The sequence below is a fragment of the Strix aluco genome, chromosome Z (genome assembly GCF_031877795.1).
Source record: "Strix aluco isolate bStrAlu1 chromosome Z, bStrAlu1.hap1, whole genome shotgun sequence".
Taxonomy (NCBI): Eukaryota; Metazoa; Chordata; class Aves; order Strigiformes; family Strigidae; genus Strix; species Strix aluco.
In genome coordinates this window covers 64,290,005-64,309,351 of record NC_133971.1, presented here as the reverse complement: position 1 = coordinate 64,309,351, position 19,347 = coordinate 64,290,005, and the positions used below count along the sequence as shown (strand labels likewise).

General features: G+C 37.9%; 1 protein-coding gene across 1 annotated transcript in view; it reads left to right on the top strand.

The window, feature by feature from the left end:
* FBN2 (fibrillin 2) overlaps nucleotides 1-19,347 on the top strand; it is a 175,823-nt gene that overhangs the window by 105,836 nt on the left and 50,640 nt on the right. The window contains exons 21-31 of the mRNA XM_074811874.1: nucleotides 122-259; nucleotides 1,461-1,511; nucleotides 1,985-2,110; nucleotides 5,122-5,349; nucleotides 7,875-8,000; nucleotides 10,361-10,489; nucleotides 12,657-12,782; nucleotides 13,503-13,628; nucleotides 14,426-14,548; nucleotides 14,671-14,796; nucleotides 18,789-18,914. Of these exons, the coding sequence (XP_074667975.1) occupies nucleotides 122-259; nucleotides 1,461-1,511; nucleotides 1,985-2,110; nucleotides 5,122-5,349; nucleotides 7,875-8,000; nucleotides 10,361-10,489; nucleotides 12,657-12,782; nucleotides 13,503-13,628; nucleotides 14,426-14,548; nucleotides 14,671-14,796; nucleotides 18,789-18,914 (1,425 nt within the window). The remainder of the gene's footprint in view (nucleotides 1-121; nucleotides 260-1,460; nucleotides 1,512-1,984; nucleotides 2,111-5,121; nucleotides 5,350-7,874; nucleotides 8,001-10,360; nucleotides 10,490-12,656; nucleotides 12,783-13,502; nucleotides 13,629-14,425; nucleotides 14,549-14,670; nucleotides 14,797-18,788; nucleotides 18,915-19,347) is intronic.

Here is a 19,347-nt window from a genome sequence, read left to right as displayed (position 1 = left end):
GAAGGTCGTCTTTTAAAGCAGAGCCTGTGCTCGCTTGGTACTCTGTCTACTGGTGTCACGAACATGGCATGCCAGCTCTCTTTTCTGTGACAATTCCATATTGTTTTCTATTCCGCTGCAGATAGCCTGAAGGGGACTTGCTGGCTTAACATCCAAGACAGTCGCTGCGAAGTCAACATCAATGGTGCTACACTGAAATCTGAATGCTGTGCTACATTAGGAGCAGCTTGGGGCAGCCCATGTGAGCGATGTGAATTAGGTATGCTCACATATCCTGCATCTTCTGAGAAAGAGAGGAAGTACCACTAGATAGATACTCATAATTTTCTGTGTAGAACACAAACTGCAAAAAACCTATGAAATTAAGGTGTCTTGTTTAGCATCACTTGTAATCTCCACCATGAGAAATAATCCTAATAACTTTGAAGTTACCAGGAAATAGCGTGTGAATAAATCTTTTACTAATTACCCATGTTTCATCTCCACAGGGACTGTGCATTGGGGTAGGGAACTAAGGACTACAACAGTAAAGTGAAATATCCGCTAAAAGTCTTGAGGGCTTTTTATGTTGCGGGCTGTTAACACTTTTCCCAGCTGTTTTGAAGCACACATCTTATGTACAATTATTGATTGCAGAATAGTACTACTGTTAGATTACAGGGCTAGGTCTATAAGTTGGAATCAGGAATGCTCACTGCCACATTCTCCCCATAAATTTTGAATAATGCCATTTGCAGCTGAACCAGTGTCAGGATGTTTTATCCTTTAATTTTTAATTGGAACAATAAATGTGGGCACATGTATCCCATCTAACAAGCATGGTGCAAACAACATCCAACAGCGCTCTTCACTGTGTGGTGCAGCATCAAGCAAAGATACTACTTTGGACTTCAGGAAGCAGCATGGTCAGGTTAGACTGGTAAAACTAGTCAAAAACTAATCAATCTATAGAGCTAATTAGCTCAGACTAGATATATGTGGCCATTTAATTTCCTATTCTCTAACTAGTTAAATTTCAGCAAACTTTCATATCACTACATTATGCTACATTTTACATGCATATCCTAAAATAATGTCATTGCTCAAATCCTTTATTAAGCTGCAGTGGAAGAAGAGCCTTTAGTGATAACTGACATCACTAAAGCTTTAAATCTTTAGGCAACTTTACCATTCAGATACATCTTGAGTACAGAGATTGATATGCTTATATGTTGAGCATTCTGGTCTCCATTAAGGAAAGCACATGAGAAAGTAGTTGTCTAAGATTTAATTTCCTCAACTATTCAGTTGTTTTAAGTAACATGTATGAGTCAGCACTTTTCTTGATCAAGTCTAGAGCATTTACCACCTTAGGCAGTCAAATCATTAGAGAATTCCAGAGATATATTTATTGTTAAATTATTTACCCCTGTATTTCTGTCGTTCTAAGGCAGTGATATATCTTTCTGGCTTGATTGCAGACACAGCTTGCTCAAGAGGATTTGCCAGAGTGAAGGGTGTTACCTGTGAAGGTGAAGTTTTTGCTTCTTACTGAATATGTCACTACTTTTTCCTTTCAAAGTGAGATAAAAGGGGATTTATTATGTTGTTGTTTTTGTCAGGCATAATCATGTTGGCCTTAGATGAATGCCTTCACAAACAGTGACTGTTAGGAAGTGTTATGTTACACTGTTGGAGAATATCAAAATGATGCAAAGAGGATGGAGCTGCTCCTCCAAAATAAATTTAATCCTTTTAGTTTTTGCTTTCTCTCATCCATATCCAACATCTTGTCTTAGAGAATGTGACATCTTAGTGCCCTATGACTTGACAATCTTGCAAGATTCCCTTGAGACTGAGCAAGATGCTTGTTCGGAAGTGTTCAGGCCCTCCTACAGTATGGATAGAAGCCTCTCGCTTTCTTTCATGTAGCTTAAATTCTCAATAAAGCTGTAGCTGTCTCCTTTGAGTTAGCATATAACTCAACTCTTTGTTTCCCCAACAGATGTAAATGAGTGTGATGTTTTCCCGGGGGTTTGTCCCAATGGACGGTGTGTCAACAGCAGAGGCTCATTTCACTGCGAGTGTCCTGAAGGACTGACACTGGATGGAACAGGGCGAGTGTGTTTAGGTAAGAGCACACTCTACTCTTGCCAGCTTTTTAGCTGTGTCCAACAGTTGTCCAAAATTATTCTCAAAAGGTTATGAAAGGGTGTTTGGTTTGTTTCTGAATGCCTCCAAAAGCAGTTTGTCAAGTGTATGTTTTAGTTCATGCCTGCTTAGATATCAAGTGTCCATGCCAGTTCAGGCAACAGCTGTTAATCCTGTGGGGGAATATGAATGTTTGTGTTAAAACTTGTTTTGCCCACAGCGCAGTCAATACATTTTGCTAGAGTGCTGCCCTTGCTCTGACTCCCACGAATGAACAGAAATGTCCTGACTCGAGTCACTAGGAGGCTGGGTGATGAGCAGTTAGCTGGTCAGCCAGCAGCTTGTAATGCAGTGTGAATGGTGCTTTTCTCTATTGCTATCTAGTCATTTTGTGTAACTCAGATACTGCCTTGTAGCACGAATATGCTGGTGCAAATTGGTCGATCTGAGAGTAATCAGAATGAATGTAGATAAAAATAAGACTACATCTTTGATGTACAGATAAGTATCTTCTACTGACAAAACATGATATCTGTGAGTGAACACATGCATTTCTCTAGGAAGGTACTTCAGGTGTAGAAAATACTGAACCCCTGTGTAAGTTCAAGAAAACAGAAGTATCCTGTAGAAAGTGTAGTTAGTGTTATTAATATGCACCTTTAGAAATCAATGGTCAGAGATGAAAAAAGATGAAGTTGGGGTACTGAATGTTTAGAATAGATTCTGGAATCCATATTAATTTTTCTTACCACTTCTAAGGACTGTAACAGTATGATTACTGATTATACAGTACAATACTGATTACAGAACCAAAAAAAATTTTCAGCCCTTGTTTGACGTCAAGGGTTTTCCTACTCTAACCTTTATTTTTTTATTTCAACAGTGTTCTCTTTCCTCAAGCAAATTCAAGTTTAAGCAAACAGTTTTGCTTTCATTGCACTATGCCTTACCAATAGCTGATACAGTTACCAGGTTGTGGTTTCTTATAATGTGAATGTAATCCTAGAGATTTTTTCTTTAAATAAGCAGAATTTTGAAATGAAGCAGGTATGTACAATCGGTATAAATGTCTCAGGAAAAAAGAAACAATTCAAAACCAAGTCTGCCGAGATGCACGTATCTGTTATGTTGTGCATATCATACGCAGTTTTGCATGTTAGGTTTTACTTTATATTCCACACACCCCCAATTCCCCCTCCCCAGCTTAGTAATTCTGTTGCCAGTCGCTGACTTCTGTGTCCATCAGCCCTGTATTATTTATTAATGAGAAATTTGATAGACAGGTGTGAATTTAATAGTGGTTGGTAGATATAAAGTTGGAACAAAGGAGCTATCTTCAAGCAAGACACAGGATTCCTTTACTCTCAAAGCCATGTTCCCTTTTCTTATTTTAATGAAAAAATGACCTTTTGTATTGCAAGATATGTGCCTTCTCCTATGCTACACTGTGCACTATGTCATGTATTTCTGAGGTATGTTTATTTCCTGCAGGATCCACTACAGTGATTTTAGTGCAAATACTTATTATCAGTGTGTTTGCTGAGTCTCTGAAAATTAAAGTAAATATGATCTTGATGCAGAATAGTTTACAGGAAACCATGAGTATTCTTTGAACAATTTTCATTTCTTCTACTTGCTTCTAAATGGCTTAACTTCAGATGTGCATAGGATAAATTGATATTATAAATCTGAACAACTTTGAATGGAACTTTGTATGGAAAACAGTTCAGCAGCTCATCTGTGTTATTTTTATATCTTGCATCTTCTCCAAAGCTTTTTACACTAAGCATTTAAGAGTTCTGTTAGGTTTGCTAAATTCTAACTTCCAGTCCAGTATATCATATGAAGTATTAATGCTTATATTTATCCTGAAAATACAGCTTGACCTCTAGTCCATTTCAGTCATGTCAGGAAGCTCTAGAATATGTAAAGAAGTTATTTTATCAGACACGTGTGTCCTTGTGATCTTCCTTACACAACGAAAATAACTCTTTTCCTGAAGAGCATTAAGCTACCAATAAATTTCGGCGTAGTATCACAGACATCTTCTCTAGCACTGTTATAACTGATACTGTCCATTTCCCATTATTGGTATTATTTGCCAGACATTTGGAATTTGGGCATAGAAGTTCTCCTGTGTTGTAGAAATTATCACATAGAGACTTAACAATCCATTTTGATATCAATTTTAAATTTTAACAACTACTAAAATTTTTTCTAAAAATTGTAAACTTTTTCTTTACTGAAAATAAGTGAAAAGTATGGCATATACTGATGCTTTCACATGGGTTGTTGTTATTTTTTACTGTTTGTGAGATATAGCAACGCTAATTTTTTCTGTGTATAGACCAGTATGTGATACTTTTCCTGACAGTTGGGTATGCAAGTCCAGATTTTGCCTGCACACTTGGTTGATCTATCTTTTGGTTGACCTACTTTTCTGCAAATGGGACCATTAAGTATAACCATAATTAATTTTTCTGGAAACCATATTGTTTTTTCCTGCTAACTGGTGTTAAGCTAGGCCTAACAACGTTCAGAATTTTTTTTCTGTATTCCTTGTGTAGTAAATTAATTTAATAAAATAAACATAGGTAGGAATTCTTTTTTTCTTTACTATGAATGCAGGTCAGTTTGTAAATGAGAATGCCTGATACAGTAAAGAACTACACGTCTCTGTCCTATCAAATACACATAGAAACCTAAAAAGCATGATCATGTCAGAGTAATGGTATATCATGATTTTGGAAGACAACCAAAGAAATGCCTATACTTTTATGTGGTACAGCAGAGATACAGAAACTTAACTATAGTGCAGTATTAGCAACTTCAGATGGCTGAACATTGTGCAGAAGCGTAGAGTCGTGAGCAGAAATCTGTCTCCCAGAAACTGAGCCTCACATATACTTGTGCCTCAGAAATAGGTTCTTCTGAAAAACAGAAAACTTTAGCAAAGGGTAAAATGCCTATTTTTTGTTGTAAAATGAGCAGATATTCGCATGGAGCAATGCTACCTGAAATGGGATGAAGATGAGTGCGTTCAGTCTGTGCCTGGCAAGTTTCGCATGGATGCCTGCTGCTGTGCGGTGGGGGCTGCCTGGGGCTCTGACTGCGAGGAGTGTCCTAAGCCTGGCACCAAGGAATATGAGGCTCTGTGCCCCAGAGGTCCTGGCTTTTCCAACAGGGGAGATATTCTAACTGGCAGGCCATTTTATAAAGGTAAGGGTTAATTCTTGGATCTAAAAATTAATTATAGGCACGTCTGGGTGAATATTCTGAGAAAATGCCAGGATTTGTGTCTATATTTGTTATATATTTGAGGTTAGAGATGTTGTAAAAGTGTTTGCCTGAAAGAGCTGACCTTACAGGTGGGAAACTCTGCCTGCATGGTGCTCAGGAGTGTTACAGGAGCCTAAAAGGAAAAGGTGGAAATTGGTAAGGAGAAAAAAGAAAATTACTATGACAGGACTGAAGGGAGCAGAGCTCTAAATGATGAGAATAACAGAAAATGTGCACCTTTTTTGAGGTAGTGCTTTGGAAAGAGTGAATTAAAGGTCAGATGAAGTTCCACAAAGTCAGGGATTTAAGATGTAAATGTAAAATATTACTAAAATTTGGCCAGGGTTCTCTGAAAGAGAGACTTAAGAAGGATGGGTTCTTTCTGCGGTTTGCAGAATTAATAAGTGGTTAAAAGGCAAGGGGGTATGCTGCATTAAAATTATGAGGGCAATAATAATGAGCTGCAGTGATAAAGAAGTAAATAAAAGTCTTTTGTCCAGTTTTTACCAGCTTCATCTGCAGTAGAGCAAAAACAAAACTGAAGAGGCTGGAAAATGTTAAGAAACCAGATCTGAGATATTTTAGGTGATTGAGAACTGAGAAGAAAAACTGTAAATTTCTGTGTGCAGAAGCTGAGGTGATCTGGAAATGTTTTAGTATTTTATTTATTTTTAAACGGATGTATTCTGAAACATTTGTCTTCAAATATGTTGAGTTACTTGAGAAAACTAACAGACTGGACCTCTACTTCACCATAAATAAGTTGTGATTTTCAGGAGATAATATTCTCAGGCAAAGCTCTTAACGTTAAGTGGTGATTTGCTAAACAAATAAGGAAATTAATAATATAATTGTTTATTTTATTAAAAATTATTTAATTAGAAATAATAAATTCTTAATTGTTTAATAATTATAATAAAATCTTGTCCACTCCAAGATTTTTGTAAGGTTTTGCATCTTGTTTCTGCTTTTGTATTTGGACCACACTTTTCTTGCATTCACACTTAACACATAGATACAGGAGATAGAATCTTGTTTCATCAAAGATGATTCTCAGGTAAGGACATTGATCCGGCCAATTATATCAAAGAGTGTAAGAAGAGCTCATTTAAGTTTGTAAATGCTGTTGGGGGGTGCCTATGAGAGAGATTGACACAGGAAAAACCTTTATTTGTCTTGTGCAAGATCCTTTAACAGCCTGTGTTATCCATCTGTCCAGCAAAATGCGTTTAGAAGAGGTGAAACATTTCATTCAATGTTTAACAAAAGAAAAATTACCCTTTTCTAAACTGAGCTCCAGATACCACTCTGGCAATCTCAATTAATCAACCAGGTAATGGTTACATCTTTTACAAGCTGGCACAGGAGCACCATGAATATTCATTGTGGTACAAAGCAAACTAGAACACAATACACGTGTTGACATCATGGGCAAAAGAGTCTCAACTTAGGAAGTTTCACTGAATTTGGTTGATTGCTGATTAACATAAAGTTTTCATTACTGCTTTGGATATTGAGAAGCAAAGAAAGCATAAACAATTCAACAGGTAGGGGACCATCTTTTCTACCCTACCGCCAGGCTCAGCTTCAGCCCAGCACCTCTGCTCCACCCTTCCTGGTGTCTGCCCCCACTGGTCCCATGGATGAGGCAGTTGGCAGCACAGGGCCCTGCAGTGGTTTCTCTTTGTCATCCTTTGTTGCTTAGTCTTTTTGTTCACTGCCCCTTCCTTCTTACTCATTTCCTGTGCCCTGACATGGGCTCTTCCATAGACAAAGGACCTCAGGGGTGTTCCTGCTTCAGCGTAGGTTGTCCACAGCCCATGCTCCTCCAGGATGTCCTGTACCAGTGTGGATCACTCATGTACTGTAGTCCCTGGGGGTTGTCCCTGCCCCAGGATGGATCACCCACAGGTCATGGTCCCTCAGGGATCTCCCTACCCCAGCAGGGATTGCATGTTGGTCACAATCTCTCAGAGGTGTCTTTACCCCAGCAAGCATCCTCCATGGGCCACTGTCCCTCAGGGTGTTCCTGCCCCTGCTTGGGTCACCTGTAGGCTACAGTCCCTCAGAGATGTGTCTGCCCTGGCATGGGTCACCCACAGCTGCAGTTCCCCAGGGGTGTCCCTGCCCTGGTGTGGGTCTTCCACAGGCTGTGGTCCCTCAGGGGTGTCTCTTCCCTGGCATAGGTCCTCCAGGGGTGGCAGTGCTTTGGGGTTTCCTCCTCGGACATGGAGTTCTGCCTTCCAAAAGTGCATCTCCAGTCATGTCTCCAACAGTGTCCCCTCCTGCTTGCCTTCTCACTTTCATTTTTCCATTCTCCTAACCTGTGTAGGGGGAGGGCATCCCTCCAGTCCCCTGCAACCCAAACCTTTTATGCCCAATATGATTGGTAAGAAGGAACAGGAAATTCACATTAATTATATATACATTTGTGCTTAAGAATGATCTTTTGTTTTATTTCATAGATATCAATGAATGTAAAGTGTTCCCTGGTATGTGCATGAATGGTAAATGCAGAAACACAATTGGAAGTTTCAAATGTAGATGTAACAGTGGATTTACTTTAGATATGGAGGAAAGAAACTGTACAGGTAAGTCTTGCATTTTCCCCAGTTTTTACTAGGATCATAGAATAGTCCAGATTGAAAGGACCTTTTGTGGGAAAGGGAGCCTAGATCTAGCTATCTAGCACCCTGTCCATCTTGAAGATACCCAGTGACTCTGCCACGGGGACTCTACCATATGCCTGGGGCATTTTGAAGGAACCTCCATAGCTTGGTGATGTGGAAAATTAATGTAATTCAGTTTCTAAGAGCTTAATCTTTGGACAGAATGGCTTTTCAGAGAGTGATTCTTTAATAAATGTAACATTCTTTTTGTACACGTAGATTAGGAATTTTTTTAATTGGTGTTACAGATGCTCTGGTCGTGCTTACTCAGTACATCCTGAGAAATCAATGAGGATCACTGGCGAAGCCAAGTTCAGTGTTTTAACATACAGATTAACTTAATTTACATTTCTTACTGTCTGATCATTGTATTACCAAATGAACTCGGAGATTCTACTGCAAATTCATTTTCATTTTGATTTGATAGCCAAGCACACGCAGAGGCACCTCTGCAATTCTGACTTCAGTGCAGCGTTAACTCAAGAAGAGATGTACATTTAATTTGAAAGTTTAATGTTTTGTTATTTACTGCCTGGAACAGAAGATAACCTTGATAGTTTTCTGTTCATGAGAACCTGAATAGCTCTTATGAGAACCATTGTGGGTGGCTCTATGCTGAAAATGAAGAAGGTTTTGTTATACCACACAGTTGTCTATGTAATGTGAAGTGTGGGTGGTAAGGCATGTTGACTGAGGTTGGTCTGGATGTTAACATTGCCCTAACTGGTGATTTCTGTGTTTTTATAGTGATTGCATTGATGAGAAATGTGTTTAACAAACTTTATTTCTAAACTAACAGGAATAAATCAGGAAACTTCTCCCTACAGACGCTTTTTTTGGTAGTTTTCCACTGAAAGTTTGTTCTGATGAAAATCTTCCACTGAGCAGCTGTGGAGAACCACGTTTTATTAAATGGAAGACTTCTTTTTTGGTTTAAATTAGCAACAAAATGTTTTATAAAGCCTGCAGGAGGCCAGGTACTCTGTAACATCCCAGGCCCACCACGTGGGTTACCATCTGACACCTCCACACATTTGTGTGTGAGGACTGAACTATCTTGACCTGGCAATACAGAGGCAAAACAGACTCTGGCATGTGGTGAAAAAAGAAATGTTTTAAATCTTTAACAGTTTTTTTAGTTAAGCTTATACTTTCCTAGTTTTCCTCAACCACTTAGGCAAATGAGTCTACTACCCAGCTAACCAACTTACTGCAATCATGTTGATGCTCTTCTTTGATTCCTTGCTCTGTGGAATTCTTGTATGACAGAACCAATCCTATGCCCTATCCTGGACTAATGTCTTCATTGTTTCAAATACTCTGTTATTCCCTGTAAAGACTCGTGATTTCTTAATATGCAAAAGTTAATTACATAGTAGTGAATGAAGCTGAAGGTAGAGGGTATAGAGGAGAACATGAAACAAAGGCATTTAACCCTAGTTCACACCAAAAACACTGGATGAGCAGTAGAATGAGGAAGGCAGAAATCTGGAAAGACATGAGGAGATAGTAAATATAAGGCTATCCAGTTCTTTTTTCCAGTCCTCTCCTTCAACACTGACCTGTTTCACTGGATCATATCCATATTACAAATTCCTCCTTAGCTTCCTGACTCACTACCAGAGTGTTTTACAAAGACCTTTCCCTTTCCCTTTCCCTTTCCCTTTCCCTTTCCCTTTCCCTTTCCCTTTCCCTTTCCCTTTCCCTTTCCCTTTCCCTTTCCCTTTCCCTTTCCCTTTCCCTTTCCCTTTCCCTTTCCCTTTCCCTTTCCCTTTCCCTTTCCCTCTCTCTCTCCCTCTCTCTCTCCCTCTCCCTCTCCCTCTCCCTCTCCCTCTCCCTCTCCCTCTCCCTCTCCCTCTCCCTCTCCCTCTCCCTCTCCCTCTCCCTCTCCTCTCCCTCTCCCTCTCCCTCCCCCTCCCCCTCCCCCCCCCCCCCCCCTCCCCTCTAATAATACCTCTAATAATAACTCAGAATTTGTTACAGTTAGTAATTTCCTTAGAAATCTAACCTTAAATTACACTTAATGGAAGCCTACCTGTTGCATAGTTTAATCTGTAGTTGAGAGCTCTGAAGGCATTGCGTTATGAATCTTCCACAAACTGTTTCGCATAACCAGATATTCATTTAAATATTAAATTAATTTCATTTTTCTCTTTTGATTTATATATTATATATGATTTCTGTAGAGTTGATTTATAATGGCCAAGTGTGCACTTCTGTGAAAAGCAGGGTAACCTTAAACTCTGTTTGACTTTTTCTACCTCTCCATTACTATAAAACAGACATTGATGAGTGCCGGATCTCCCCAGACTTATGTGGAAGTGGTACTTGTGTCAACACTCCTGGAAGTTTTGACTGTGAGTGCTTTGATGGTTATGAAAGTGGATTTATGATGATGAAGAACTGTATGGGTAAGTATTGGCAGGATGACCTGGAGTCTGCCCATTTACCATACAAAGCTTGACTGTACTCTGTACTATACTCTGGTCTGATCCACTGAACACTTCTTATGCATAATTATTGTGACGTCTTGAACAAATGAAACTGATACACAGTTTATAGGACAGATAGGGAATAAACTGCCTAATAATAGAATTCAGCACGTCTATGTACTATGCATATAGCTTTGCTTGTTCTTTTTGCTAATTACTTTTACACGTTTCTGTATAGATGTTTTAGAATGGCAGCAACTATTCATTCATGTAGTTTTAAAGTGGCTGATGAGCTATCCAAACATTTGGTGAAGTTAGGAATAGAAGGCTAGAGTTTCAAAAGTAGTGTAATTCACTTTTCCTTGATTCTTCTAGGACTCAAGAAATTCTGAGAGCATTTCATGAAAGATCACATCTCTCTAATCTGTCTAACGTTGTAAGAATAGATATGGAGATATCAAAAGTTACTAGCCATCTTAAAAAATCTTGAGTTAGTATTGTGGAGTACTTCATGAAATACATCATGAAACATATAATGAAAATGCAGTCAGATTTTCGTCTTGATGAATGGGTCCTCCTCCTTGCCCTTCTTGAAGATAGTATTGGCATTTCCTCTCCTCCCACCCTAAAGATCCTTGTGTAATTTCCATGACCTTTCAAGGGTGGTCAGGAGGGGCTTCAAAATGACATTGACCAGCTCTCTCTTAGCACTTGTGGGTCTTTTCCATGTCCTTTGTCAGCAGCTCACTTCCCCCATTTCCCCTTATTTTTTTGCTGTTATACCCATCATATCCTTTGCAGGAGTCAACTCCTGGTGGCTTTGGCTTTCCTAACCTCATCTCTGCACACTCAAAACAGTGCTCTGTATTTCTCCTGCATCAGTTGTCCCTGCCTTTGCCTATTTTACTCTTCCTTTTTGTGTTCGAGTTTGTCAAGGAGCTTTTGTGCTTGTAATTGAACTCAGATAAGTGGTCCTATGCCCCTGTGTGCCAGGAGGCCATGCAGGCCTCCTATCACCTTACTTGATGTCCTGCAAATTGTGATGCTTTTATACTCCAAAAGTCAGCAAAAAATCATTGCTCGAATCACAGATGAACATAACAAAAAAGCTAAATTGTGGAAGCTGAATAGTGTTTATGAGAGACACAGTACAAATGCAGAGAATCAGTACTGTATGGTGGAGATATGTTATCTGTAAGAACAAGGCAGGAAAGCAAGATGTCACATAAATAAGCAGAGAGTGAGGAGATAAGTCAAGAAATTACTTCTTGAGGACCTTGTGTAGGAACTAAGGGAGGGCATAATGTTCAATTAAAACATTTTGGAGCTGTGAGGACTATCCAAGCAGGATTATAGCAAAAGACATGTTGAATTCTATTATCAGGTAGTTTCTTTCCTCACGTGAATAACCTGCAAAACCCAATGGTATATTGGCTAAGTTCTCAGGCTAATGAGATAACACTAGCCTGCCTATCTTAATAGTCTAGTTTCAAGAATAGGTAGCCATGATGCTTCCTGGGAGCCCAAAAATATGAGTGCATCCTGCACCTTGAACATCTTTTTGTAATATTTCTCTTAATCCACATCTACAGTGTTAGCTGTTTTTATCAGGTTTGTAAGTCAAATATTGTTTGCCATTATAAACTGTAGCAAGCATGTTTCTCAGCCACAGGACGACATATGTAGGAGTTATCAAACTGAATAGCCATTTAATTAAAAGTTGACACACACTTCCCTATTAACAGCATCCAAAGACAGCAATTTCCATGCATACAGAAATGGGTGTCTGGTTGCATTAAGAAACAGTGTTTTGAAAATTTCATCACATTAATACATTGTTCTAAGTAACAACCATCCAAACAGTTGCTGTCTTTTCTTGTGTCCTGTGTCTCCTAGAATACTTAATTTTGAATGATGAATTTCTGGTTTTCTAGAGGGGAAAAAATACCCATTTTTAGAGTTAATAATGTATAGGTTTTTTGTTTGCCCTGTTGTGCAGTATGACAAAAGGAGCAGCACTGCTTCAATGAAACAATCCTTTTATTTCTGACCTCCAGATTTTGTCACTTACAGACACTGAAATTGCTTTTCTCTTTGTTGCTCCTTAGTAATGCTTTTGTATTTGTTTATTATGGTTTCTTCGCAGATATTGATGAATGTGAACGCAACCCTCTGCTGTGTAGAGGTGGTACATGTGTGAACACCGAAGGGAGTTTTCAGTGTGACTGTCCCCTGGGACATGAGCTGTCACTGTCACGTGAGGAATGCATAGGTGAGTTTCAACTCAGAATAGTAGTCTTCAGCCTTCTAAGAAGAGTAGTCATCTGTGCTATAAAAACTTTTTGCCTCTGGCAAGGATGGGGTCTCAGGAGTATCTTACACAAATTCATGCTTCTCCTTTATATGAATATCTTCAAATTAAAGCCTTGTAACAGATCCTGTAAAATCTCCAGTGCCCTTAATGCTGTTGACTTCAAAGAGGAGTATTTCACCAGGCCTCTTACGGGTTATTTAGCAACTCAAAGGACTGTACCACTCATGTTGGCAACTTTCAAGTGAAATACATACAAGCACAAAGTGAACTTTGTTCCTACAGTCAGAAAAAAGTATCATCCCTTATTTAAATACAGCTCTCCTTTTTGCAAATAATTCACCAAAATGGTGGAAAAAATGCAAAATACATAATGCATATTATCTCTTTGGTTTCTGTGTTTGATGCATAGTTGCTTCAAGAGTTGGTTTAAACCAGCAGATTGTTCAGTGAATGCTTGTGGGCCAGAGACAAAGAAGATAAACCTTCGGACACTGGCTTAAAGATACTGTTCAGAGCTCCATACCTTGAACTGGAACACGCTAAGAACAAGAAAGAAGTTGAAAAAGCCTGAAAGCCACCAGTTTAAAATAGTGCCTCTGACCCTCTTTCTCTGGCATTTGAGCAGTTAGAGTCTGCATTCTGAATAACAAGTAATTGATATGAATGATTCTTTTCCAGATATAAATGAGTGCTCACTAAGTGACAGTCTCTGCAGAAATGGCAGGTGTGTGAACATAGTTGGAACATACCAGTGTTCCTGTAATTCTGGGTACCAGGCCACTCCTGACAGACAAGGCTGCATAGGCAAGTGTTGTACACCTTCACCTATGTATTTGTGCTTCAGCATATATTGTTTCATCTGTCTTTGTTTTTATTTAGTTTCCTACCTTCTTTTTGAAACTGAGCAGGACCATCTTCTCGTCTGCTGTTAGGCATATCATGAACTATTTTGGACCCTTCTTTTACCTTAGAAATATAAAGAAGTAATAAAAAAATTGTTGCTGTACTGAACTCCGCAGAATACTTTCAGAAAAAATATTCATGTGGTACTACTCCATTAAAAACAACTAGAAAATATTGATTTCTTGATTAAGCAAGAAGAGCCCCATGCATTGATAGTTTCTCTTTCACTTTTTCTCCTTATTGTATACATCTCTTAAATCCTTCACTGTAGTAATACTGAATTATGTAGTTGTCATCACCTTGGTAAGGAAAACAGAGGTATTGAGAGGTTTTTTTATTTGTTGGTTTTGGGGTTTTTTTGCAAAAATATAAACTTGTGCTACATTTCAAGCTTTAATGAATCATAAGTTTCTCAGGGCTTTTCCTTCTTTCCACATGTTGTGTTTTGAACTTTTTTTTACATCCCTAGTAATATGTACGAACAAAAGCAACAGCTAAAAGTAGCCACTTGCTCCAACAGAGGAAAACGCAGTTGAAAGCAAGAAGGATGAACAAAATATAAATCAGAGATAGTAGAGTGAGAATAAAATTCACAGTCATATCACCAATAAACTTTTTCATCTGCTAAGTGAAATGGCAAGAGAAGATGACTTTTCCTTATAAAAGCAGACTTACTACTACTAATGTTGCTTCCCCAGATATTGATGAATGTATGATAATGAATGGAGGCTGTGACACACACTGCACTAACTCAGACGGCAGCTATGAATGCAGCTGCAGTGATGGTTATGCTCTAATGCCAGATGTCAGGACATGTGCAGGTAGGCTTTAATATTTTTAAAGGTTTCAGCATCATGTGTTTCAGCCAATATGAATATGGTATTTTTTTAGGCGATCCATACCAGAGTGACAGAATTATTATCTGCTTTTTTTTTCCCCCCAGATATTGATGAATGTGAAAACAGTCCGGATATCTGTGATGGTGGGCAATGTACTAATATTCCAGGGGAATATCGCTGTCTCTGTTATGATGGATTTATGGCTTCTATGGACATGAAAACTTGTATTGGTAAGTAGCTGTATACACCAAATTTAATTTAAAAATTAATTTAAATTAATTTAAAAATTCTGCAGTTAATGTTTTAGGGTTTACTGTTGAATCCTTGAAAGTAGGTATTGAAACTGTATAGTATAAAAAAAAAAATCTGTGGCTCTTTCTTGTCTATCACTATCATGTTAGGAAGGGTAGAAAAACATTTGAAAAGTCCTTAAAGATGAATGAAATCACATAGTTCCAAAAATAGGAGTGATTTAATTGTAATTATATGATTCCTCTAAAACACCTCTATTGAGAAGAGATTATTTGAGTGCCCCAGCATTTTGTTCTGTCTCTTAAAAATGTTTTAGTTTATTCCCTCAACTACAGAAAGTTATCATAAGTAATTATAAAGGAAATTAAAATAAAAGTATCTCCTCAATTTAACCTAACCTATTTAGTTTATCTTCGTGTTTATATGATGTTCTTACCTTTTAGATTTAATATAAAGTTTCTTATGTTTCATATTTTAATGTGGTTTTGGCTATACTAACAACATGTTTCTATATTTCGTGAGAGCTGTCAAACAAACATTCACTTTGCACGTGTGCACACTCACACACACACACTGGGGAGAAACTAGTTACACGTAATGCAGAGCAAAGCTGTCCTGAGCTGGTTTTGTCTATTTTCTTCCATAGTTAGGGTTGAATTTAAAATTTTTTTTTCACTTTCACTTTGGTGTTATTTCAGTTTCTTGTATTCAGTTTTGTGCACAGACTCCATGTTTACGCAAAGAACTTAAAAACTTAGAATTCATCTTTTCAATAATTTTTTCGTATTAGCCATCTTAGTAGTTGTACTTTTTTTTCATTTTATACACAACTGCTCTTAAATATTCTTCTCTAGGGAAACAGCATCTGATATTAAACTTAGAAACCTACAGTGAGAAAGTGTGAATTTCTGCCATGTATATAATTGCTTTCCTTGCTAACAGCATCACCCAGTTTGTCAAGAAGCCTTTGGGGTAACTGCAGTTTCTTACTGGACCTAACACTACTTTCAACAAAGTACTTAATTTTTTTTTCAGCAAAAATATTTGTAGTATCTTGTATTTATATGACAGTATGTGAAATTAGATGATCTTTGTCATTTAACTAGTGTAAAATTGGAGCTATCTGAATAAAGACAAAAAGTTGACCTAGGTGTAACTCACAATAAGACTATGTTTTAATTTCAAGTTTTTAACCAGATCTTTAATTATGAACTATTTAGCTTTCAAATTAGGTAAATTCTAGAATAATGTTGAAGCCTTGTATTATAGTTGAAAGCCTATATTGAAGATTTAGCATGCAGTATAAGAATCTAAAACACAGTTCAGGTACAAACTACATTATTCTTTAGGAGATGTTTTCTTCCTAATGGAAAGTTTTCATCATACATGCAACACTCAGTAAAATCGGGAAGAACAGGGAGACATCAGTAGCAAACTTACCTCTCTCTTGAAACTTCAGTCTGCGTCAAGGCAGCACGTGCTGAGCAGTCAATTGTTGGAAGTGTCTGGAAAGGGAGTCTTGACATGAGCACATCTACAGTCCTGATGCCCTGTTTTTCCTTCTGACTATCTTGGTTTTTTAAATGGTTGTGGGAAAACTTTTCTGGTTGTAACTTATCACCTGTTCTTTCTGCAAGGGTCTTTCCCCATTCCACCTGCAGCCTGACTTCTTGAATGTTACCTTTGTGGTGGCTTCGTGTCTTTGTATGTGCCAGAGATAGCTCTAACTTTTGGAAGCATTTATTCTCAACAGCATGCTCTTAATGTCTCTGCTCTTTACTTTCTCCCAAACTTGCTTTCAGCAGCACCATTAGGACAATGGTTATTGACCTCTTCTTTCATTCTTACTTAACCTTAGCTTTGATAGACATTTGGATTTTTCTTCCTCTCTTGAAATGTCTTGAAGTTTATTTCAGCTTCTTTCACAATCAGAGGGACTTTGTTTCTTTCACAAGGAATTCGCTCTGCCACACACACGTACACACTTGGGATCATTAGTAAAAAATATTTCCTAGCTACCCATTCTCTAATGACATAGCAAAGTGATAGATATGTCTGTACTAAAAAGCTGCCAATGATCCATAGTCATTCCCTGAAACCTAAATGGAAGGCTGTGCCAGAGCTACTCATAGCCATGATATGATCTACTAAGAGAAGGAGTTTGAAGTTTCCTTGTGATGTTGAGTTCCCTGTTTGATATGCTTCATAGTTCAGGCTTTTCCAGTGAGATTTTGGAAGAAGCAGGTCAATTCTTATGTTCCAGGGATGTCTCAGCAAGCAGAACTACAGAGATAAGTCTGCAGCTCCTGCAACTGAAGAGACATAGAGCATGGCAGCTTTCTTTGCCTCATAGTGTAACAACTGAATATACTAGGGAAATAAAGGTTGCTGTAATGAGAGTATTTAGAAGACTGATGAAATCAGCCCTGTTTTAAAATACAGAATTAAATTTTACTAAATTCATTTAATAACAACGCATTTGCCAATGGTCAGTTCTTGCACATTATTGATCATTATCACTGCACATACAAAACTTACTTTTTAACAATCCCATTCTAAACTATATGCAAGTATACAGTATCACAGAGCTGTTGCGGGTAGTTTGCATTGACTGGCTTCCAGCCCTTTGTGTTGCTTAGTCACAAAGGTCAAGGTGATTGGGCTTGAGCGCTTGTTTACAAGAAAAGCTGGAACTGAGGTGAGTCTGTCTGTCGTCTTCAATTTTCCATGCTTTTGTTTTTATGCTATTGCCTCCCTCAAAAAGGAGGGTCCCTTCTACTCCTTGTAGGTCTTGTCTTGTTTTGTTGTGTGGCCAGTCATTCTTCTGGTGTACCTGTGAGGTTTTCCTGCCTATCTGCAGTCCCTTGTGCTTATATCATCCTTTGTCTGGCAACTTCTATGACTTTGACATGTCCTTCATGCAGCTACACCCATCTTTCTTTGTCCTTTTGGCAGTCTCCTTGCTCATATCCTTACGCAAAACTGTGTCTGACTGTGCCATCACAGTATTACACAATACTTATATGCTATTGCTAGTTACACTGTTTTAACATGCTTATATTGGGGTTTAAGGCAAGCTAATACTAATTATATTCCATACACTTTTAATTTATATGTGATGTGGGCCTCTGCTTTGGCTGCATTACATGGCATCTTACTTCACTCAAAAGAACTACAAATACCAGAAATGCCTTTTCGTCCACAGTATAGTAGCTGTCTTTAATGTCATAGTATAATACTGTTAGTGAATATCATTTCAAGGCACAAATGGAAATATTGGACAAGGTATTTGAAAAGCCCTTGGGCCATATGAGCCATATGCAGTATGACTCAGAACACTCATATAAAACTCCTCAGTTACCCGCTTGACAGGTACCCAAGTCTAGTTTGTTCTTATACCAGTTTCATTGTTTCATAAGATTCATTGTCTTTCTTAAGATGAATTCTTACTAAAAGAACTGCTTGTGTTTATAATTTTAACAAATGTTATTCGGAGGTATCAACACACTTGTATATATCATTATTCAATTTTAAATAGTAATCAAAATGTGCAAATTGAAACCTGTAGATAGTATCAGTACAAAAGAAGTAATCAATTTACTATGTAAATTCTTCTTTGGAAGAAATTTATAGCTATATTATGATCAAGAACATGTTTTTTAAAAATGCTTTAAAGTCATTCCTGTAAGAAGTAATTGACTTCATAGTCAAATAATTATCATTCTAAACAAATTAGAAAACACTGTGGTATTTGGGCTACACATTCATCCTTACTTGTTTTTAGGGAATTAAAAGAATACAGAATGGAACGGCTGAAATACATTATGAAGAAGATTAATAAATGCCACATGTCATAGGGGTGGACCATGCTTCTGATATTTTCACCTGAATGAAAGTATTCCAAAAAGACAAAGTATGCTGTTAAATGACAGTAATGTTCAACTAATAATGAATTTCTGTGCACTTACAGATGTGAATGAATGTGATTTGAATTCCAACATCTGTATGTTTGGGGAGTGTGAAAACACTAAAGGTTCCTTCATTTGTCACTGCCAGCTAGGATACTCAGTCAAGAAAGGAGCCACTGGATGCACAGGTAGAGCAAATTTCCAGCACGTATGTCACGTACCTTGGTTGACTTTCAGGTGCACATATCTTGGTTGGCTTTCAAGTAAAATAAATGCACAGATGTTCACACACAAGTCAGAGATTGGTATCTGTACACAATAGTAAATATAAGAATAAGCATTTTACATTTGTCAGCATGTATCCAGAGTTTGACAAGATATGTTACTTGACCAGTACCATATGGTGTGAGAGGCCCCTTACATAACTGTAATCTTAAAGGCAAAGCTTTTATCAGTGTAGATTGGGTGAGCATTTGTGGTACGAAACATAGTTTGGGTGGGCACAGCTGCATTTGTATTAGAAGTATTTTATCAGTACTCATTTGTCATACATACTTAAAGTATGAATTCATCTGTCAACTAAAGCTGCAGGAAATAAGTCTGTAGTGTAAAAACAGGACA